Raw genomic sequence first — 24183 nt, 5'->3', positions numbered from 1 at the left:
TTTCGGGATAAACTACTGTCATAAATTGTTTTCTATAAATCTATGAAGCAATTCGAATTATGCCGTTGCTTCAAGCTGTATGCATTAACATGTGGACCATTTTTTATCTTCATTGACCCTGTAAGTATCAATTCTTTGTATTTTTTAGTATAGAACTTTGCTTTGCGTTTCAGCTTTGATTTTTTTCTGTTTTATATCTTTGTTCTTGGCATTTTTTAATCTCGACTTGCTTGTAAATATAATTTTGATCTTGTTTATTGTCCATTTATACAAAAACTGGTCAACTTTCGAATTTCCCCCTCGTTTTCATCAACATCTTGATTCCACCGTTTGATCCTCAGCAGATCGGATCTAATTATTTTATTTCCCTAATTTCTAGACCGAAATTGACAGATTGTGTGAAGGCTTTAGCGTACAGACACAGAAATGGTAATAGTCTTCAGTATTACGAATTACTTCGCGCGGGCCTCTTGATTGTGAAAATGAATGTCAGAAAAGCTTGATTATGCTGTTTGTTTGGATGTATTGTGTGAAATTTAAGCTTATTTTCAAGGAAGAATGATGGCTTGTCCCAATGAAAGACATCGTTGATTTTTTTGTTGCGTGAGAAGCCAGGATTCAACATTCTAGAACAAGCGAAAGTCCTTTCCTGTTCGAGACTGTGTTGTGCTTATATATTTGGTGGACTCATTATATATTTGGTGCACCTTCCGTCCAGTTCCGCAGGAATTGTGAATTAATTCATGTTTCTGCATTGTAGGAAGCTTTGCATCGCCGGGAGAGGAGTTCCAGAGTTTCTTTCAAGAATCTCGTTTCTGAGGTAACGATTTAAATGTTAATTGAAACATTTGAAAGCAAAGTCATTTTTAACTTTCAAAGTTTAAATTGAATGGACTGCTTATAAGTTTCTGTCACTACAAGCTCCAACTAAACCAAAGCCTGTTATATTTTAAAGATGCTTTAACAATGAGCGCCATTTTTAAATAACCCCTGGATGAAGGTTTTTCCTTTTTTATTTGTGTTTTCTGGTGTGAGCATGATTCAAGCGTGTTTTCAGGAAATAGTATGAAGAACAGAAATCGTTAGAAATTTTGTTTCGTGAAAAGACATAAATTAACATTCTTGAGAAGCGCAAGTCCTTTCATATACGAGACTGTGTTGTGCGTAGTGCACGTCGCGTTCAGTTCTGCAATAGATCTGATTCGATTCATATTTCTACCTTGCAGGAAGATTTGCATTGCCGGGAGAGGAATTACAGGATTTTTTCCGAGAATCTCCATGCGAAGGTAAGGCTTTTATACTATTTGTAACTTTTAAATTTGTTTATATGTTTTTGATAGTGCAATCTCTAACCAGAACTAAAAATTTAGCTACGACTTCTATGTTTTTTAATCTCTTAACTCCTCTCTGGCTAGCCTAAGTGCTTATTCAGGCATTAAAAAGTTGAATCTTATCAAGGAAAGATAAGTTTTGAAAATTTGGTTTACTAAATTATAGATTTTGAAAGCTGGATAGACCGAGACTTCGAATTTGGGGATTTTTTTGTCAGCGTGATTTTCAAGAAACCTAGAATTGAATGGTAGTTAGCTTTTATTTTTGGAAGATATTAATGTGAAGAGGATTTGTTTTTTTCTATGAGTTAGAATATATATTATCAAAATTATTTAAATATTTTAGAGATTTGAACTTTCATGGATTGTGTAATCAAAACAAATAGTTTGGAATTGTTTAACAACAATGATATTACTTGTCTTTATATATACAATAGATATTGATGTTACAAAAGAATATAGAATAGTAGATATTTATATTCTATATGATAGGTGTCTTCAATTTTAATTATGTGATTTAGGTGATATTGTGTGAAGGTTTTAGGTTATTTTTTAATTTTATAAAGATTTGGTTGACTAAAAGGTAGATGAATAAGTATATTTAATTAATATGAAGATCTAAGAGAATATAAATCTCATTAGTTTTGATGTCTATATTCAATAAGACTTATTATGCCTAAACATATTGTAAATCTTTCACCTCATCTACAAACCAAAAACCTTTAAACAAGTAATACTTTTGAAATAACTTACAATTTTATTAAATATCATAAAATAAAAACCATATTGAACTTAAGAATTTTGTTATAAAAACAACTAATCTTACAAGTTTTTTTTTTAACTATTGAAATATTGTAGGTATGATTTCTATTAAGATTCTTATTCTTTTTTAAAATAAATATTATTATATTATTATAACTTATTTTTTAAATAAATGCATAATTTTAAAAACTACCCTCCTTATAATACAGAATAATAATAATTTAGTCTAACTATTATATATATATATATATATACTATTTTACTATCTAGGAAACACAATGTTGAAAAACTAGCTATCACATAGGCATGAGAAACTTCAATCAAGGAAGAAACTATTTATGAGTCTACTTTGATTTTAGTGTGTTTTTAAAATTTCATCATGGAGAGTTAGTAGTATATTACCTTTTAAACAATGAAAACTTCAATTGTTATAAAAGATTCTATTGCATATAGACAATAGTTTTTTTTTCCCTAAATAATAAATGAATTCACCAAAATGTTGAGTTCAATAAATCATTTTTAAATTTGGTATTGTCATTTATATTGTTAATCGTTTATAAATGTGATATTGTAATCTTATTGTTAATTGTTTATATATTCTAAATTATTTAATATAGTATATCAAAAATAAGTTTAAAAAAGGTACACAAAGAATCTTATTAGAAAAATTATTTATAATATATCTTAGTTCTCTCTCTCTCTCTCTCTCTCTCTCTCTCTCTCTCTCTCTCTCTCTCTCTCTCTCACACACACACACACACACACACACACACACACACACACACACACACATGAGATTTTCTACAAACCATTTAAGTGTAAAAAATTATAACTTGTATTTAATTAGTTAATATTAGACCTACATGTGTGGGTATGGGTGTTTGCAAGTGAAGAAATATCATGTAGAATATAAATGTTTAGATATGTATTCTTATATATGCATATAGTGCATGTGCATGTGTGTGAGCGCATTGTCATATGTGTGTGTGTGTGGAGGTGTGCGAATGACATTGTGTGTGCAAGTCCATATGGGTGTGATTGCTTTTATATGCATATTCATGTGTGAGTGCATGTGGGTGTGAATTGGTATGGGTGTCAATTCACAGTTATTTTTATTGTAATCAACCTCATATATTATTTTGTTGGAATTCAAGACACATATCATGTAGAATATAAATGTTTAGGCATACTATATAGGCATATACAAATATAATACTCTATAATTATTTATTATGTGTATTATAATGTTCCCTAATAATATAATTCTCTAACATGACCTAGAAATTCTTGAAAATTTTATATAACATCTTAGCACTCAAATTTAAATATTGTGTACTTGTCATTGAGTGGTGATTGGTCTACATCTAATTCAACATGGGTCGTTGATTAAATCTAATTAAATATAGAGGGAGTTCAAATCCATCCTATTAGTAATAATTTAAGATTTAAACTACACATTTGATCTTGTGAAGAAGAAGTAAGTTGTAGTTTTGGATTATTGAGGAATGAGAACTCAATTGTATGATAATTTGAAAATATTGAATAATAATGTGTGTTTTGAGTGCTAGAATATATTATATTGAGTAAAAGGGCCGAATTGAGTCCAATCTAAATGGGGAAAAATACTAGGGATACACTTTCCCTCTTTATATTTTATCAATCTACTTTTACTTGCATGTGATCTATCATAAATAATACATATCAATGTGTATGAGTAGCCAATGTTGAACTAAAAGATAAGCACATCGAATAAGGATATAAATATGGAAAATGTGCATTTGCACTCCATATGATGATAACTCCCTAATTAGGCCTACAGACACGTGCGCTCTCACACTCATGCAAATACCCACCCAAACACACAAGCGCGCGCGCACACACACACACACACACACAATTAAATGAGCATAAATAGTGGTATCTAGAAATGCCAAGAATAATAAATAGATGTAAGCTAAGACAATATCGAATGAGAGTTAGGTACATGGTATCTTTTAATATACTATTGTAGAAATTTGCCTTAGTGGTGAAAAGGAGGTGTGGGATTGCTACCAAACCATTATAACCATATAGCCTTGGTGTAGGACTCCTAATGTTCCACTATTACTATAATTGTTTGATTAAAGCCCCAAATGAGTGAGTATAAGCATAACCACGTGAAATATTATCAATGATTTAATATAACCATCTTTAGAATGATTGAATGGAAATGATACAATGGATATGAAGAGAAGAAAATTCATATCTATAATGATGTGAAATGCAAGATTAACACACATGGAATTGTGTAATAGTTATTATCATTTGGCATGCATTAGATAAAATATCAAGATATGTCTATAAATGATTATATAGAAAAAGGAAATTAGGTTCCTTAATGTTGCCTCGAAGTGTGAGGACAAAAATAAATAATGGAATCCAAAATTTGTGAGATGTGAACATATAAGAAAAAATATATGTCAAATAAGATGATAGTGTAATATCATGTTATCTAACTTTATTACTCTAATCAATACAAGATTGATGTACTATGAACTATAGAAAACCCTCACCTCTCTTTAGGAAGAAAATACCATGTGTATTAGAAAAAGAGATTTTTGAATCATGTGCTTATACAATATTTAACATGAGACAAAGATAAAGAATGTAAATGTAGGTAAAATGATAGAATGGAAATGTTGTAAGAAATTTACAACCAAAATCTTAAATAAGAACATAAAGAAATATACAATTGAGAAAGAAAACAAGATAATTACAATCAAAATGTTGAATTAGAATGCAAAGTAATAGATATCCTACAAAAAAGGGATTATACCAAGCACGCTACAAAAAAACTAAATACATAAACTAAAAAAATTAAGTAATTTATAGTATACTTTTGAAAATGATGAAATTGGTTGTAAACACTCCATTTATATCATCCCATCTATAAGAAAAGAAAGAAAGAAAGAAAGAAAGACAACATATTGAATAGAAATAGATAAAATAAAGTGTTATAAAGCACAATTTATGTCCACAATCACTTGGCATGGACCATTTAAATTATATGTGCATGATCCACACGCATAGTATAATCATGAAAGGATATAAAAAATAACAAAAAATAGAAAGATCACCCTTGTCCTAGTTATGGAAAAAAACCACTATTAAATATGCTAGAGAACAACACAACTTTTTATATTGCATACCATAACCATTGATATATATATATATATATATATATATAGGAAATCATTCTTATCAAAAAATTAAAAAAGTAGTTATAGAAAAAACCAGAGGGACTCTATCATGAAAATAAAGAGAATACACTGCAATACTAGTCTAAACACTGATTATAGGCTAAAATAACTAGGATTAAGATTCCACATATGGAATTTACATAAAGATTGTTTGAACCCAAAAAAAAATGGAAGTCATTGTTGTTGTTTAACAATTTCTGGTGTGCCACTTTCCAAGACAAAATCTGAGCATTTTCATCAGCATTATATTTCAAAAAATTTGAACTCATGTTAAGATATTTCCTTTCTAAAAATGTTTAATTCTATTTATTATTAATTTGTGGGTTTAATTTTAAGCTTTGAAGAGGCAAGAACCTACAACACAATGGTAAATTGTGAGCCTCTTATGTGGGAGGTCTTGGGTTCAAGTCTAATTAAACTTAAAAAAATAATAATAATTAATCACAAAACATAATAATAAAAAATAATCTTGGTTTCAACCTCTTACTAATAAAAAGAAAGCTTTGAAGAATCTGAAAGCAAGAAAAAGAAAAAATTTCCAACCACAACTAGTCTTTGAATACACAACGTTACAAGGGAGTACACAACTTCATAAGGAATTCCCAAGGAACCACTAAATTGACAAAGTAGAAAACCCTTTAATTTTGTTATTAAAATTGAAGTTACCCTGGGTATCTTGTTAGATAAACTAGTCAAGAGAATTGATATGTCACCAAAATGTTTCATACCCTTTCTAAAATGATAGCGAACCTTTTTAGGAAACCTTACATCTAAAGGTTGTCCATGATATTGTATGAGCTTGTTCCACCAAATAGAAGAACAAGAAAAGATGAAGCCATGTTGTAATAAATTCCTCCAACCTATGCAACTACAAATCAACTTCCAATCCTTCCAAATAGATTACAAAGGAAGTGAAGCTTTAATATGAAAAAAGGGGCAAGTAAAATTTTATCTAGCCAACCCATGTTGTGCCACCTATTATTCATGTCAACAAGAACAATTCTATTATGCACTAGGATCTTCAATTGTTTGTCTCCTAAAATAGCTCTTGCTATCCATTTGGCAGATAAATGCAAATTCCTTGAATATTAGGATCCAAGAGACCCAACCCTCCTTAATGCTTTGGTTGAATATAATGAAGCCAAGAGGAAGTCCTGAAGCTAGCCTTGCCATCCCAATTAGTCCACAAAAATTGACAGATAAGTTTGTTAAGATCCTCATAACATTTTGTAGAAGGCATCCAACAAGAAGAGTAATAAACACGTGGGGCCAAAAAAAATCAATTAATCACCTGTATTTTACCAATAAGGGAAGAGATTAATTTCCTTAATTAAAAAAATTTTCCTTCAATTTTGTTAGAAACCAACTCCATAAGTAACAAAGAGCCAACCAAAGGGGATACCTAAATAGTGTCTAATTTGCCCATGTTTAATAAGTTTCAATTAACTAGGAATCCAAGGTGGCATAGAACAAGGTTGGATCATAAAAAACTTTGTTTTATGATTAGCAAGTTGAGAGCTCAACATAGAGCAATGCAAATCCATAATTACTGCTTGTCAAATATGAAGTTTCTTTTATTTTTAAACATTTTTTTGGGAATCCATAATTACTGCTTGTCAAATATGAAGTTTCTTTTATTTTTAAACATTTTTTTGGGAACCTCTATAGCTTGATTACCTATGGAATTAAACATAGTACATACATGAAAACTAATTCTACTAACTTTATACAAGCTCATTTATGCACATAAGGTTTTGTTTCTTGTGAGAATACATAAGGATTAGGTCTAGACAATTTATATAAGGTGCAATCCCAAAATTTGGGTTAGGAACATAAGTACATAAGTGACCCCCACATTTCAAAATCAAATTTAAACCTAATCCAAGCTAGCTAATATATCTACCAAGTCAAGTACAAAATATTCAAATTTAGATGCTATGTGTTGTATAAAAGAATAACGACTTAGGTCTATTAGAGTTCCACCATCTCATTCGTTAGTACTCAGACATCATTTGATTTTATTAAACATTGCATTAGTGTTTGCAGTCATAAGGACATATGCATTAGTATTTTTGGCTTGCCTTTGAATTTGTATCAATATGATTGAATTAGTCAAAAGTGTTTGACTACCAACAAGAGAAGACATAAATGTCACATTCTTGATAGTGGGTTCTACTAGTGTTCCAAGCACGCCCAAGTCTTAGGTAGATATAGGTATATATGTTTTCAAAGACTAGAAGTTCCTAATTCAAGTTCAACAATTCTATAAATAAAGATCGTGAAGATCATTTAATAATTTATTAAAGTTCTTCTATTGCAAATTGAATAATAGAAATATAAATTGAATCACACAAAAAATAAATTAAATCACAAAAACTTTTCAATATAACATATTCACATATTATACCTAATATTTTTCTTGTTTTATATCAAACTCAACATTTACTTAAATACATTAATATAATTAGCCGATAGACTTTCCTTATGAGGTTGCAAGCAACCTGAATTTGTCTCACACCAACAAATAGCTCTCAGAAAATGGTTTCAACTCTCAAAATCTGGTTTCCATGGTTTTTTGGTGAACAAATTTTTGAAAATGGTTTTAAGTGACTGAGATGGAGCATTGGATAATTGTTGGATGGTGATTAGCCGAGCATCTCCTGCAGCTCTTGGCAACATCTGCAAGGGAGCTGATCCTGCCCATACTGTCGCTGCCTTGCTCCTATCCCCACCATGAAGTCCCTCAAAATGATGAGGCAAGAGTATGAGAGAATGTCTTATCTCTTTCAGTTGCAGTATATTCTTCATATACTCACAATGTCTCCCAACAAAAGCTCGACAAAGGGAACTCCTTTTACTGTTTGTTGCGAAGTGAGGTGGAACCACCCTGAGTCAACTATTCACATTGTACAATTCAATCCCCTCGTAAATGTTGTTGCTTGCACATTACCATGCAATTAATTTCAGATACATATTCATCTAAACAAATGAAAGGGTATCCCTTCTCAAAAATATTTCTTATATCTAAGACAACACATACCTCAGGTAGATTTAAGACTAATTTGTCTTCATTTTTCACCCATCTTTGTATGCCGCAAATATGATAGTCGGCATAAACATAAACATGATACCATTAAAAGGGAGAAATTAAATAATTGAGGACTATTGTTATTTTGAATTGCCAAAGAGATATTGGAAAGAAAATGTTGCAGCATATATACCCAAGAAAAGTTAAGGGATATGAGAATGGCAACGTTGAGATTGCAATGTGTCTTTTCAAGCAGAGATGCTAGACTCGCCATGTGAGCAACTGCATCTTTGATGTCGCATCCCTCCTCTGGTTTGAAAGTATCATTCCAATCACACCCTAACAAATCACTTGGACAATATGAATTTCTTGCCAAGTTCTACCAGAAGTTCTTGGGTTTCATTGGAAACTTGTCAAGAAGTTTAGAGTGAAGAAAAACAACACTTCAATCACACAAGAAGACGTGGAACATTTGGGATTACACTACATTACACTAAGAAGACATGTGGAACATTTAGCAATTACACTATGTAATCACACTAAGATGACATGTGGAGCATGTAGCAATTACATGTCAAAATAAACAATAGTATATAGTTTTAACACTTTTAATGAGTTTAAATATAATTTTAATTTTAAAAATATATATACATTATTTCACTTTAATAACTTATATCAAATTGTTGATAAAATAATTTAAACTTTTAACTAGATTGTATTTCTTTAAAAATAAATTATTATAATAAAATAAAGTAATTATTGAGTAGTGAAAATGATAATATTTATCAATACATAACTGGTATATAATATAAATTAAATTAAATATATAATATAATATTATATATTTATACTTTTTTATTTGTATTATAATATATTTTAAATATATATTACAAATGAAAATGAGTTCATGTATTATTATTTTTTAAATATAATTAATATTAAAAAAATTTATAAAAATATTAATCGAACATAAAAATGAAAATTATTTTGAATTTTCAAAAGATTCAAATATTGATATATTAATGATGTATGATGCATTCTAAAATGTAAAAGCACAAAAACTATACAATATTAATCCATTATTTGTTTATTAATACAAAATGGTTATAGTGTAACATATATTTGTATAATGCCAATTTTATATACTTCTTTCTATTATGTATATCTTTAATTATTCTTTTAATTAAAAACCCTATCGGCTACCCTTGCACCTCCTTTTGGATGCAAGTGCTAGTAATAATAATCTGATTATCTATGTTTTTTAATTCCCCCTTTAAAAACCTTTTTTTATAATCCTCTAAGATTGTACCAAAAAGTGGAGGAAGCGTTTATTTCCAAATAAGAGGCGTTCAACCGTAAAGCGATGGAAAGGTAAGTTAAAGGAGCATGATGATTTCATGATGCCTATCACAACATCTTACCTACTCCAAACAAGTGGAGAAAGAATATGCCGTTTGTCGTAATTGGAGAGTTCAAATCATTGTCGTGTAGGACACCATTAACGTGTCTGTCAAATTTTAGTATCACAAACGGAACCTTTTGAAGATGATTTTTTCTCTGTTCATATGCTGACCACATTCCTCGTGGATAGAAAACGTGGGCGCTCTGCTCACCTTTAAAATAGTCAAAATGAAAGTTGTGGGGAACACCTACATCTTTCAAGTTTGGCTTCAATATGTTGGCTGTTTATTGTAGGAAGGGGTCCACTAAACGATCAATTTTAATCGTTCAAATTTTGTCTTTAAAGAAATTAAATAAAATGTCTCAAATTTAGCTGCTCGGTTTATATTTAGATTTTAATTAGAGAAGTTGTGTAATTTTATTGGTGTATATAATAGTGCATAAATTTTGAGGTTAGAGTACATGATTATTAGCCTTCTTCAAGTAGTATCACATAAAATGTTGAAATGACCACTTTCTTGTGTGCATATCAAATTTCACTATGTTTGTTTAGGAATGAAAATAAAATGGAAAGCAAAATAACTAATCTTTCATATAGAAATTAGTCCCATTAATTTAGATGTGAAGTTGGAAGATATGATACTTACGAAAAAATGAACATATAAAAGATCTTGCTATGGCACTTAAGAAGTGGTGAATGTAGAATGACATTATATTGTGGTGTTTTTAACTTACAAGAATATTTGTATGAATAATATTAAGATACTAAATGTGAATACCTTGTAAAATCTATTTGAAAAAGAAAACAAGTTGCAAATTTCTTCATCTAGATACCCATTAGAAAATCCATTATTTAGAAGGAAAAATAAATTTAGTAGATGCTAAACCTTGCATCCTTATTTGTTTGTTCACAAACTTAGATACCATAAGTTATTTTTCCTCACGTGTTATTAAAAGGACATCCTTTTATTAAATGTAAATACATGAAGTGTGATAATTCAATTAAGTATTTATAAAATATTAAATATCAATATAGAAAATTAGATTTAGAAGATTGACATGTATTTAATTTTGAGAATTAAATAAATTTGATATTATAATAAGTGTTTTACAACCTATAGAAGATCAAGACTCGAATGTCTATTTTGATATATATAAAAATGAAGGTATTAAAAATATCCTTTGGCAAGCAATATTGAGGGATAAGATGAGTGGGATGTAAATTAAGTTCTTATGTTAAGAAAACATATGTTTTTTAAATACATATTATCTCTATGGTCCTTAATATGAATTAAACTTAAGATATAACAAATTGTTACATAAATGTGTCTACAAAAAATGAGAACAATCAAGCATACATGTGGGAATGATGTAAACATCACACACTAAGCTTAATTCCTAGACCAAAAGTGTTATATAGTCAAAGTTGACTTTTTTTCCCAAACTTAATTCTTCCCTTAGTGTGTGATGTGTAAGGGTGGTCATACATGTGATCTAAATTATATTTGTTTTTAATATTTTGAATGATGTTTTCTTAAATTCTTCTTCTTTTTCATACATATGATTCCTCAATGATTTTCAAATATGAATGTTTGATTAGATAAATCTCTTTAAATATTAAAACATAATGAATGTTGCATATATATATATATATATATATATATATATATATACCAAGTCATCTTATTATTCAACTATTTTATTTTTAAAATTTTGAAATTTGGGCCAAAAACTAGATGATAAAGTCTTCAATTCCGTACTATAAGAGGTGAGCTAGGATGAGCCATGTTAAATTATGGGATAAAGAATTTAATAAAATTGTAGACTAATAAATAAGGTAAATGTATGAAATTTGTACATAAGAAACAAGAGTATTATCACAAAAAAAAAAAAAAAAAAAAAGGATACATGTTAGAAAAATTTAAAATATAAATATAACTATAACTATTTTTCATGTAAAATTATTAATGATTTTTTAAATACAATAATAGCTTGAGTTATTTGTTAATAATAATTTTAAAATTAATTTTAATTGTAAACAAAAATTTGAAATATATTCTTTGTATAAAATTTTAAAATAAGCATATATATATATATATATATATATATATATATATATATATATATATATATATATATATATATATATATATATATACAGATCAGTATAACAGATAATTTTGTCTTTTTAAGATGTTTTTATTTCTTCTTTTTCTTTTTTGATCGGTAAAAAAGTGAAGGTAGATTCGAACTCAAGACCTCTCACATGAGAGGCTCGCAAGTTACAGTTCGTAGACTTTTGCCTAATATATTTTTATTTCTTAACATATTATATCTTTAATATATTTTTAAATATCAATATAGAAAATTTTAAGTTTTTTTTTTTGCTTTGGGTAAGTTTAAAAAAAATATATATATATATCAGAGATTTATGTTTGTATGATATAGAATGTTGTTAAAGATAAGATATGAAAGATGTTTTAAAAAAATAATTGTTAAAATATAATATCTTGAATAGCTTTTAATATTATATTAGAAACTCCCAAGATTTTTATTTATGTAAGTTTTAGAAATAATTATTATAGTAAATGAAAGATTTGTTGTGTGTGAGTTTTATAAATAATTATGAGTTATAATAGTGAATGTGACCTTTCTTTTAGTGTAAGTATTATAAAAAAATTTTTTTATGTATGTTTAAGATAAGTATAATTTCACAATATCAGAGATATCAAGACATGTTGCTGTTAGCTGGTAACATGTAAGTAATTATATTTTATTTTTAACTTGTAAATGCATAAATAAATTTATGTTCCTAAGTGAATTGCTTAATGCAATCAATTTTCCTGTACATGCACTACTCTTTCTTTTTCCTTTTATTTTCCTCCCCTTTTTATTTTTTTTATTTTTATACAAACATTAGCACTGTATTTATTTGATGATCCCCTGTACTTTTTACTGGAATTGCACTTGCTCCTGTACTACATCTTAATCTACTTCAAAGAAATTGAACTCAACAAACTAATTCAGGACCTTTGCATGCGAATCTGGGCTGCCAGAATCCTCCGCTGAGATTCTTTTAACAAACTTCCATTGTCTACATAATGGTGTCATCCACAACATATTTGAAGCGTATAGCTGGAAGGGAAAATGGATAGAACATTTTGGTTTCAGATATGTGTTTCAAATATGAGAGCCTGTGGACATAATCTCAAAATTCATTAACAAAATTCTCGTGGTGGGCTGAAAGGGTAAGTAATTTCTCAAACAGATTGATGTACAAACAACTGACCATTGTTAAGATGCAGTCTAGATTTACTAAGGCAATTCCTTACCTCGGCAGGCATATTCTTAGTCATATCATGGTTAAGTTCAGAGCTTTCTTTTATACTCTACAATATTCCCGGATAGGTGGGATTTGCATCAACATACGAAAAGTTGATTTTACTCCTCGAGCTCGTCAAGTCAAAATCTAGGAATGCAAATTTCTGATAATATTGGAAGTTTAGAGAAACCCCTTTTAAGCTTCTTATTCATACACCAAAGTGGTAGAAGCTGTGACCTAGACAACAATCTATATCTTTTATTGTTTATAGCCACCAATTTCAATAATTTGGTATTTCTTCTCAAGCGAAGAAGCTGAAGCTTTTTGGAGCATAGCCTGGACTAGATAGGAAAAGGAGAGGCTATAGGCTTTTCCAGCTGCTAAATGAGCAGAATATAATATTTTTAGTTTATGATGTGATGAGATATGCCATATCTAATCAACAGTATAAATCATAATAGAATTTATCCAGGACTGTTGCAGTTCATATGGCATTTGGATGACTGTTCTGCGTAACAGAGCTTAATTTCTGTAAGCAATGTTCCTTTCATAAAGCAGCTTTTAACTTGGTGAGTGGACAGAATGCCTACTAGTACAATTGGGTGTCTTTAAAGCAAGCATGGCTGTGCAAAATATTGCTGAACTCAAGCTAGAATTTATATAATTTAAAAGAAGATTTGCAAGAAAAAAACTTGCTCGTTATCGTCATTTTAGCTTATGTGGTCTTCAGAAATTTAAGGAAAGTTTATTCAAAGGACAGGATGCATGTTGTCTTGTCCTTTTAACTGTTGCTTGAATTCAGAATAGCTTAGAGCATACGAGAAAACCACTGTGTGCTATACAATGCACATACTTTATCCCTCGGGATTTAAACCCGTGTTTCCATCAGGCACAGAACCTGCAGAGCCTACTATGCTCTACAAAATTGTGAGCAGCGAGGGCTAAGAAAATAGTTAGAACATGATGTGACGCTACGCTTAATTTGTGCTGAAAGGATAATGATTATTCACAGAGAAGTTTTAAAACATTTGAAGCTAAAGATTCAATATATGCTTGAAGATTCATACATAGACTGATAACCCTGAGTTTTTCGGTTGAAGTGTACTTTTTTCTGCGCAATTTAGGAATGAGTATAGGAGCAATTAAAGTTTATAAGATTATGACAATTGAGGAACGAATTTCAAGTTTTCAAAAATTTGTTGCAGACTCTATCCAGACCCTATAAATATTACTTCTAGAAATGCCTCTGCAAAGTTTAGCTAATATAATAGATGATTGTAAATCGATTTGGTTACCGAACGGATCTCAAAGTTCACAACAATGATTGAAATAAATTTACCATGTATAGTTAATATTGCATTATTTAGTGCAAAAATTTGAAGGAATAACTAATATTTACACAAATTAAGAGGTCTCGTGAGCTTTTGGTTAAAATTGTGATTTGTAATTAACTTTGTAGTTCAACCGTTTGATTCTAATCTTTTTGTAATTTCTGTTAAATAATTTGTTGTTGCAGCTAAATCTCAAAATTCTGGGCTGCCCTTGAAAGCAATTAAGCAATGACTTCTGGGAAGGTCATCTGGATTTGGACATGGCTATTTCTTTCATTGTTAGGGTTTCAAAACTATGCTGCTGCAGCACCGGAAAAAGCATTGATAACGTCCCTGCCTGGTTATGATGAAAGTCTTCCTTCAAAACATTATGGAGGGTAAGGGGATTTCTGCTTCTCTTTTCTTTAGCAGATTGCTTTTCATTTTGTTACTGAAGGACATGTAAATAGGAAGCATATTTGTTTGGCTTGCAGATATATATCAGTAGACGATGCTAATGGAAGGTATCTGTACTACTACTTTGTTACATCACAAGGAAATCCTGCCAAAGATCCTGTTGTTCTGTGGTTGAATGGCGGTCCAGGTTGCTCAAGTTTTGATGGATTCGTTTATGAGCATGGTTTGATTCCTCCTTGTTTATTATCGATTTTTTATGCTCTATTTTCAAAAATAGAAGTTTTGAGTTGGGTTTTAGGGGTTGTCCAGACTCCAGATAAAACTGTTTCCTTGTGATTCCGATTTCTAAGATTAACACTTCTGCAGGAATTCTTCCTTGCAATCAATTTTAATTTTTGAATATGTGATAGAGGCCTTCTGCAAGTTTGTATTTATAGATAATCTGTGCAAATTTTCTAAATGAAAATTAGTTTTGACTGTTAGAACTTGAGGTATGGTATCCTTCTAGTTTTAATTGTCTGGAATTGCGAGTTCAAATTATATTCATTTCCTTCACGTCTAATTATTGATAATTGAATCCTTATAGTTACCTCTTTGAAATGGTCTGTCCTACTCGTAAAAACTTGATATCCAGAGACTGGCTGCTACTAGATGAAATCAATAAACTCAAATTGAAAGCTCTTCGGCTCTAACTGTAAGATCTTGCCAATGTAGGTCCTTTTAATTTTGAACCGGCCGCAAGTGGTTCTAAAAGCTTGCCCAAGCTACACTTAAATCCATATGCCTGGTCAAAGGTGTGGTTACTTTTGGAATGGCATTATGTGTTGCTTGGCAATATTCTGAATATTGACATTTCTTAAATTGGATTCAGAAGCTATTTTATGTTAGATTTAGTGTTCGAACATGAAATGACTGTATTTTATTTTCCTTTGGCGGAGGGCATTTTACCGTTCGTAACATTACTTCTTGCTTCTTGTTCAGGTATCGAATATCATCTATTTGGATTCGCCATCTGGAGTTGGCTTTTCATACTCTAAAACAGGAAGTGATTACGATACGGGGGACATCAGGACAGCTAAAGATACGCATACTTTCCTTTTAAAGGTCCCAAATCGTTCCTCAAAACTCATTTTTTTAATATCTACTGATTAATGGTATTTTAATTCACAAGCATAGAATAGAAATGGAAGTAGGAATCTGCTTATTATTGACCATCAACAAGGTAATTGTAAACTTGTCGCTGATAAAATTCATTTATGCGAAACGGTAGAAATTCGGTAACGAAGATAGATGAATATACGACTGTAAGTGTATAAGACGGGCAAATGTTTTTTTTAAAAACTATAATTTTAATTGTGTGTGGCATTGAGAGCAGTGGTTCGAGCAATACCCAGAGTTTCAATCAAATCCATTCTTTATTGCTGGAGAATCATTTGCAGGAATCTATGTTCCAACTCTGTCATATGAAGTATCCAAAGGTGTGCAAATTTAATAGTTCCTTTTGATAAATGGTTAACATTCAGCCGTATTTTTCAGATAAAACAAATCTCCCTTGTGAGAATGTTATTTACGGAACTATTTTTATTGTGATTATGTACAGGGATTTTAGCTGGTGCAACACCTGTTCTGAATTTTAAGGTAAATGTGTTTCAGGATTCTTACTGATACGGTAGCTGTCATAGAGAAAATCATATAATCTACCCAAGGGTACCATACAACAACGATTCTAATACTTATGTTAATATAAACTTGTTTTCAGGGCTATATGGTGGGAAATGGAGTTACAGATCATGTATTTGATGGCAATGCACTTGTGCCATTTGTCCATGGAATGGGTCTTATATCAGATGACATCTTTCAGGTATTTTCTCATTCTTTGTTTACAATAAATCTTCCAGAAGGCATGAATGTCTTATAAGAACTTGTGTAGATTTATTTAGAAACGATAGCCTGTTCTTGTCAAATAAATTGGATTGAAATTTGAGTTTTTACTGAACATATCTAGAAAAATTGAGGTTTAAAGCATCCACAGAAATGAGGCGTAATTTAGTCCAAAGCAAGAACAATCAGGAGCATTAATGAAGTTGACATTAGAGCTGCAACTTCTTTTGAAATGGTGTTTCTGATTGATTTCAATGCAATCCCAACCACACTTCTCTCATTTCTCTGCTTCGTTTTTTAGAAAAAGACAACACTCAGATTTATTCACTGCTCTGTTTCACATACATTATATCTCTTGGGTGCGTATATTCATAAAAGAAATCATACAAAATCACAAGAGGTTACAGTCATACACATGCTTGTAGAACATGATGGAAATTCTCTACCATCACAGCATACATGTTAGAGGATGCATGAAACCTTGATTGTCTTATTGTTAATTATTTCTGCGAGATAGTGAGGTAACTCGCACAGGAAATTGAAATAACGTGGGATTTCACAAGTCTAAGCTTAATCTTCTTCCTTTTCTTTTAGTTGCACATTTGCAGAATTTTAACAGCGCAGACATAATTGAATGGTATCATAATAGGGGAAGACAGTAGTAGCGGCAATGGGGTTTAATGACTGGTGAGGGTTTAGAGATGCTCTCAATCATCACTTTTAAAAGGTTCCAAAAAAATGATAACACATCTACTAATAGTCAATAACATATGTACTAATAACTGATCACACATGTACTAATAGTTGATCATTTTTTAACTTTATTGGTTGCTGATTGTTCCATTTTGTGTAAGAAGTACAGTTGATTTTGGTGAGCGGTTGTTGGGGGTGAACATAATGGATATTGGGCGAGTGTTTTAAAATGACATTTGTCGACTACTTCGCACTCCATGGCCTCTAGAATACCCAAACTCTGAAACCTTAGCTTAAAGCTCTTGAGTCACCTATAGAAGTACACCCAAAAAATTAGCAAATAATTTCACTGACAATTTAGGCGATCTAGGTGCACAAAATTAGTCTAGACGACTAATAGATCTCTTCCTTTACTAGGTAGAACACTTTCTATCAATGTTTAAAAGCTAGACAATAGGTTGTCATTAAGGATTATGCTAACAAATAATAAATTTACCTCCTTGTAAATGCTAGCCTGTATTAACAATGAACTTGTGTGTTCTAGGCATTAATCACAAGTTTCTTGGGAATAAGTAAAACTCCTTGTGCCAGGAAAGATTCATGTTAGCTTTAAGTATCAAAAGTTCAAGATCCTCGAAAACTTGCCCTAATCATACAACCTTTAACATGATAGGTAATTACATTGACATTAGTACAAAACAAAGAAACATAGATTTATAGTGATACCAAAAAGGGGCTACATAGCAATCTTTATGATTCAATTTTTTAATTTTAAAATCACACAACAACATATTTTCATAAGCAATAACAAAGTATTATCCTGAATACAAAGAGCCAAAAGTAATTGGAAAGAAAACAAAGTAACTGTTGGATTTCATATTCAACATAGCAAGTAGCTTCAAGATGCCTATGAGAGGGGAAATGGTTGCTAGAGAGATTTGCCTTGGATAAGGCCCTCAGTATGACTAAATGATGTAGATGAGGAGAAAAAAGCCGAATTGATTTGGGCATTGGATGATAGTGGGGAAGAAAGTTGTTTGATCTATGGTTCAAGGCCAGTCAAAAACTTTGAAGGCATGTCAATAGGTTGCGGTTGGTTCCACTGTTGCCATTGGTTCTTTAAGTATTACATCAGGGCAAAGTAATCCAGAGGTTTTTCTTTTTCATTCTTTTATGTTTGTTCTGTTGAATTCCAAAGTAGATATGCATGTTGTTGGGTAGACCAAACCTTTGTGAGGTTGCCTGTAGCGGGGATTCAACCGCGCCTCTATTGCCCTCATTGATTGTTGGATGAGTTGAATTTGAATGGGCGAGTGGTGGTTGGATTATAGATTAAATGCAGCTATGTAAAACATTCTACTTAGGTAGAGAAGATTGATTGTGGCATGTGCCTTGCGACTTCTCCAAATCTTGTTGGTGTTGTATATTACGATAGTAAGTTGGCTTTGAGAGAATTTTGGGGTTACATTGTTGGAGACAAGTTTAGACCCATTTTTTGCTTTCTGTCTTTCTTGGAACCAATTGATGACTCTAGGGGACTGATGCTAGCAATGATGCTTAGGATTTCTCATTCTACTATAGAAAGGTCAATTTTTAGGCTACGTAATTCTCTTGTATATGAGTTAGGCATCGTAGAATTTATGCTTTTATATTGCCTTGTGTTTTGAGAGGAGTGTAATAAATTATGTATTACTTCAATAATGTGCTAAAAAGTGCATCAAATTTGCAATAATTTTGTTTTAGATAAGATGCTTTTTTATTTTCACTTTTATTTTTAAAATTGAAAGAATAGAGGCTCTATTTTTTAATCAATAAAAGACAACAATAAGAATTTTTACTATAAAGATTAAATATAAGATAAACATATCATCTAAATGGGCATAATAATGTATCTTTCTATGAAAATATAATCAATTTTTAAAGACCAAAATAGGCATAATAACATCTTGTGCAAATATAACTAATCTAAAAAAATAATAAAAAGTATATTGATCATACTAGGGACTATCTTTAACTAATCCTTGTAAAATTAATTTGTAAATTGAAGTACTTTTGGAGCTAAGGTTTCAATGGATTGATTATGAAGTTGAGAATTAAACCAATAAAATATTAGATATGTAGATTAGGTTTTGTAGTGAATTTAAATTATTGAGAATTTGAAGATGATGTAAACTCTTTTTTTTTGTCATTTTATGTGTAAATGATGAATTTTTTAAATTTTAATTTTTTGAAATTTATTTGTTTTTTTTTTTTAAATCTCTTATGAAAACTAGTTTTTAACACAAAACAACATATCTAAAGAGTGACATAAAGTATAATTTAGACATAGGTTCACTTGCCAATCCTCAACTTGTTTTGTATATATCAAATTTCAATTTATTTTTTGAGTAGAAAGAGGACATTATTACCTAATGCGTAGATGTTTTTAATTTTTTTTCACTTAGTTTACTATTTTTCCATAAGAATTGAATATAGAAGTTTTTGATTGAAGTGAAAATAAGTTTTGAAGGGATCTAAAACCCTTTACATAAATATTATATACGACAAGGAATTAAAGCAAAGCTAAATAGAATATGAAAAAAAGTCAATCAAAGAAGAAAGTAGGCAAAATAATAGAGAATTATTAGTAAAAAGCTAGCACAAAATAGAACACTAGCAAACCAATAGTACAAAGGCAAACTAAGACCAACAAGCAAAACATGCCAAACGCAAATTCTTCAATTTCTTTGTTGCCTCCATTTCCATCTAGTTCTTATTCTTTGTGGCCTTCTTAAGATCAATAATATCCTGAGGAAGCTTCGTTGCCTTCTTATTTACATTTTTGTGGATTCTTTTATTGGGGCCATTAGAGACCTCATATCTTGTCTCCTTCTCTTGGTCCAAGTTAGCTATAGCCTTTTCTTGATGCTTTTGTTCGAGATTAGTTGCCAAAATCTTCATGTTCTCTATCAAGGATTTGCACACTTTGTGATTCTATCATAATATTATACAGATGAGCCTCAAGCTTTTTCATCTTTCCTTCAAAATCCCCAACTTTTACATCATAATTATCTTTCTTCTCATAAAATGTTCATATCTTTATACATTTTGGAAAGACAATCAAACACAATTTGTTCTATTCCTTTGACCAAATCTCTTTAAAGGTAGCACTATGAGCTTTGTCCTTTACACACCTAGTGGATTCGATTTCCTCTGTCTTGCTTGAGAGAGTCATCTGCTTAAGGTTAAGGCTCTTAATCTTATGAAAGGCCCATCTAATCAGATGATAAAAGTCTATTGACTTGTGCCTGACACTCTTTAAAACCCCAATAGTCATCTCCTTACTATGTTAAAGTCAAGCTCACTAAGCTCAATAAAGAAATGAGAATCTTTCATCCTCCTCCTTAGAAGGGTTGAGAAACTCTACAAAATCAAAGGGGGAAATGGGCTCTTTCGAGAACTAAACCCTTACGGAGTCATCAAAGGAGACCTCTTTCCTTGTGCCTTGGCACAATTTGAGCTTTTCAATATTTCTACTCTCAAAGGTAAGGGAAAGAGTAAAGGCTTTTCCTTTCCCTTAAATCCTTCAGACAAAACAAGAGACCTACTAACCATTTTGGAGTTTTTCAAGGGAGGGGTGGCTATATTTTCATCCCCAACATTGATATGCCCATCCTCATATTCAAAACTATCATTACCATCCACATCTTCCTCAAAATCAAAGATATCTAGAGATTGGGGCCCAACAGCTCTAGCTTTAAAATGCTCAAAAATAAGAAAAAATAGGCCTTCACGGAGGATTGGGTTTTGCTAGGGGTTTCCCTATGATTTGAAATACTAGCATTTAAGAATGAAAGAAAATAAAAAGGGAAAGACACCTTCACCTCGTATTTGAAATGGTTTAACAACACAATGATAATCTAGTGTGAAGTATTCCATCTTGCTTGAGAGAGTCGTCTGCTTAAGGTTAAGGCTCTTAACCTTATGAAAGGCCCATCTAATCAAATGATAGAAGTCTACTGACCTCTACCTGATAGTCATTAAAACCCCAATAGTCATCTCCTTACTGGGTTAAAATCAAGCAAACTAAGCTCAATAGAGGAATGAGAATATTCATCCTCCTCCTTAGAAGTGTTTAGAAACTCTTCAAAATCAAAGGGGGAAATGGGCTCTTTCGAGAATTGGACCCTTGGGGAGTTATCAAAGGAGACCTCCTTCCTTTTGCCTTGATGCAATTTGAGCTTTTCAATATTTTTACTCCCAAAGGTAAGGGAACAAGTGAAGGCTTTTCCTTTCCCTTTTCCTTTAGACAAAACAAGAGACCTAATGACCATTTTGGATATTTTCAAGGGAGGGTGACTATATTTTCATCTCCAACATCTATATGCCCATCCTCATATTCAGAACTATCATTACCCTCCCTATCTTCCTCAAAATCAAAGATAGCTAGAGATTGGAGCCCATCGACTCTAGCTTTAAAATGTTCAAAAATAAGAAAAATTAGGCCTTCATGGAGGAATGGGGTTTTGCTAGGGTTTTCCCTATGATTCAAAATACTAGCATTCAAGAATGAAACTAAATAAAAAGGGAAAGACACCTTCACCTCATATTTGAAATGGTTCAACAACTCAACGATCATCTAGCATGAAGTATTCCATGATCACTTTGAGCAACTCTCTCCAAACCAATTTGATATTCTTAGGATCATAGCAACTCTTGTTCACCTTCTCCAACATTTTCTTCTTCCTAGAAATTTTATGGAACTTCTTGATAGTCATTTTTGAAAGATCGCTCTCCCTATAGAACTTCATGCCTTCCATGGAAAGGAAGTCATTTCAATAATGAGACTTTCATCAACCTTTACAATCCTTCCAAAGAGATTTATCTTTCCTTCCACTTCTTCATGAAGAGCTTAGTAACATTTGGGTACCAACTATGCCATCTTTCCATGTACCACATGTAACTTCCCCCTTTTGCAATATATGCCAAATGGTGGCATTAGCCTTCTCGACATCACAATTTACAGGCTTCACCCTTCGTCTATCTCCACCCTTTTTTCCTTCTGTTGAGAACTATAATATGTGATGAAAAATGACCAAAAGAGCCCAACAACCCAAAAGAAACTCCAAAACACCTAGAAAGTGTGTGAATTGCTAATGACATCAATTGCCATCCAAATGGTTAGACATTTGCTATTAAAAAGGGATGCAACTAAGCTCCAAACAAAATGCTCCATTGACCAAAATTTAAAAAGTAAAAAACACAATGAATTTTTCCAAAATTTTCAACATCTGTTATTCATTTATGTCTGTGGTCGAAAACAGCAAAAACTTTGTAAAAAATCATTGTATTTTCATAAATCTTAGAAAAAAAACTTCAACTATTTTTTGTCTTTAATATATTTTGTTTGGAGCTTAGCCAACACCATTAAAAAGTATGATAACCTCGTCAATCAATCATTGTACATTGAAAGTATATCACACACGTTGCCATGTATTCTGTCATAAAAAATAAGGGCCTTCACATAACTTGCCACCCATGCGACATCATCTAAGAATTGGCCATAACCCCTTTATTACAAAGACTTAAAGGAATCTGAACTATCACATTTTTCAAATGAACTTATAATGTTGACGGAGGACTTGATTGAACCATGAGAGGTCCATGAAATCTTACATTCCCTTTTAAGACATTGAATAATGTTGTTTGAATCCTCTTAGATCTACACTTTTCTGCAATTGAGCCAGCTAGTGAGGTTTGTAGAAGTGTCACTGTCGCAATGCATCTACCATCCTCATCCCATATCGCTCCCTCACACCCAGTCGTCCCCAAACTCCCTTAAGCCGCTCCATCAAACACTTCGTACCTGCTGCATCGGACCATCCATGCATTCATCAAAAAAGCCACTTAACTTATTTCATTAAATATATAGATATGGAAAAAATAACCAAAAAGCTTGTCCCGCTCTCAGTGTTTGTCGCAATGTCTTTTTTATTCTAAAACAGAAAGACAGATATACAGAGATTAATGAATGCGTGAAACATTTGTCTCGAAGTTGACCTAGCGAAACTTAAGGTATTTCAATTGAATTTTGTTTTCTTCTGCAAAGGTTTTTATAAATGCTTTTTCGGGCTGGGTACATGAATCCTTTTCCACTCAAAAGTTGAATTTGAGGATCGATTTGCCAATGTAGACCCCGGGACACCTAATATCAAGTTTTGGAAATCGGTGTTTCGGATTATCTTTGCCATAAGCCAAATATTGCATTTATTCATTCCCAGTTAAACACTAGTAATGCACAGCTAAGTGGTTGATAGGGTTTCGCGTTAATATTATATCATATCCACTCACTTGTTGTTAAATTGTGCTCGTTATTGCAGGAGGCAAAGGAACTGTGCAAGGGAAATTATTGGAATTATACAGATGAAAGTTGTAATGCAAAACTGATTGCGATTGATGAGGTTAAAGTTCTTTTCAGATTTCTCTCTTTCTTTAACGTGGTAGTTGATAATTCATCTGTCACGTGACTATGATCAAAATTCTAAATTATATTATTAATTTTGCAGTTGGTTTCTAAAATTAATGTATATGACATTCTTGAGCCATGCTATCATGACACGGCTATACAAGAGGTTATTGTTCGGAAGGAAAACCTACCTGAAAGTTACAAGCAGTTGGGTGCAAGTGGAAAGCCTCATCCCGTGAGGAGGAGGATCTTTGGTCGTGCATGGCCTCTTAGAGCACCAGTTTTAGAGGGAAATGTTCCAACATGGCCACAGCTCTCTTCAAGAGTCCCCTGCTTTGTAAACACCTTTACCTG

The 24183-nt window shown here is 31.4% G+C and overlaps 1 protein-coding gene across 2 annotated transcripts in view; it reads left to right on the top strand.

The window, feature by feature from the left end:
* Positions 1–677: 677 nt before the first annotated feature.
* The window catches only part of LOC149580257 (serine carboxypeptidase 1-like), a 45549-nt gene continuing 22043 nt past the window's right edge, over positions 678–24183 (top strand). Inside the window, exons 1-11 of one of the 2 annotated variants that reach the window (XM_089790109.1) lie at positions 678–820; positions 1227–1286; positions 14600–14791; positions 14888–15033; positions 15525–15604; positions 15792–15914; positions 16186–16288; positions 16411–16448; positions 16570–16671; positions 23744–23824; positions 23930–24166. In XM_089790109.1, coding sequence (XP_089646235.1) covers positions 14643–14791; positions 14888–15033; positions 15525–15604; positions 15792–15914; positions 16186–16288; positions 16411–16448; positions 16570–16671; positions 23744–23824; positions 23930–24166 — 1059 coding nt within the window. In that variant the 5' untranslated portion in view covers positions 678–820; positions 1227–1286; positions 14600–14642. Of the gene's footprint in view, positions 821–1226; positions 1287–12890; positions 13010–14599; positions 14792–14887; positions 15034–15524; positions 15605–15791; positions 15915–16185; positions 16289–16410; positions 16449–16569; positions 16672–23743; positions 23825–23929; positions 24167–24183 lie in introns of those variants that run through there. The other variant, XM_089790110.1, reaches the window with a different exon arrangement.

Source organism: Cupressus sempervirens, chromosome 1, assembly GCF_028749045.1.
Source record: "Cupressus sempervirens isolate cs-2001-9-10 chromosome 1, ASM2874904v1, whole genome shotgun sequence".
In the NCBI taxonomy this organism is placed as follows: Eukaryota; Viridiplantae; Streptophyta; class Pinopsida; order Cupressales; family Cupressaceae; genus Cupressus; species Cupressus sempervirens.
This window is presented reverse-complemented; position numbering and strand designations above follow the sequence as displayed.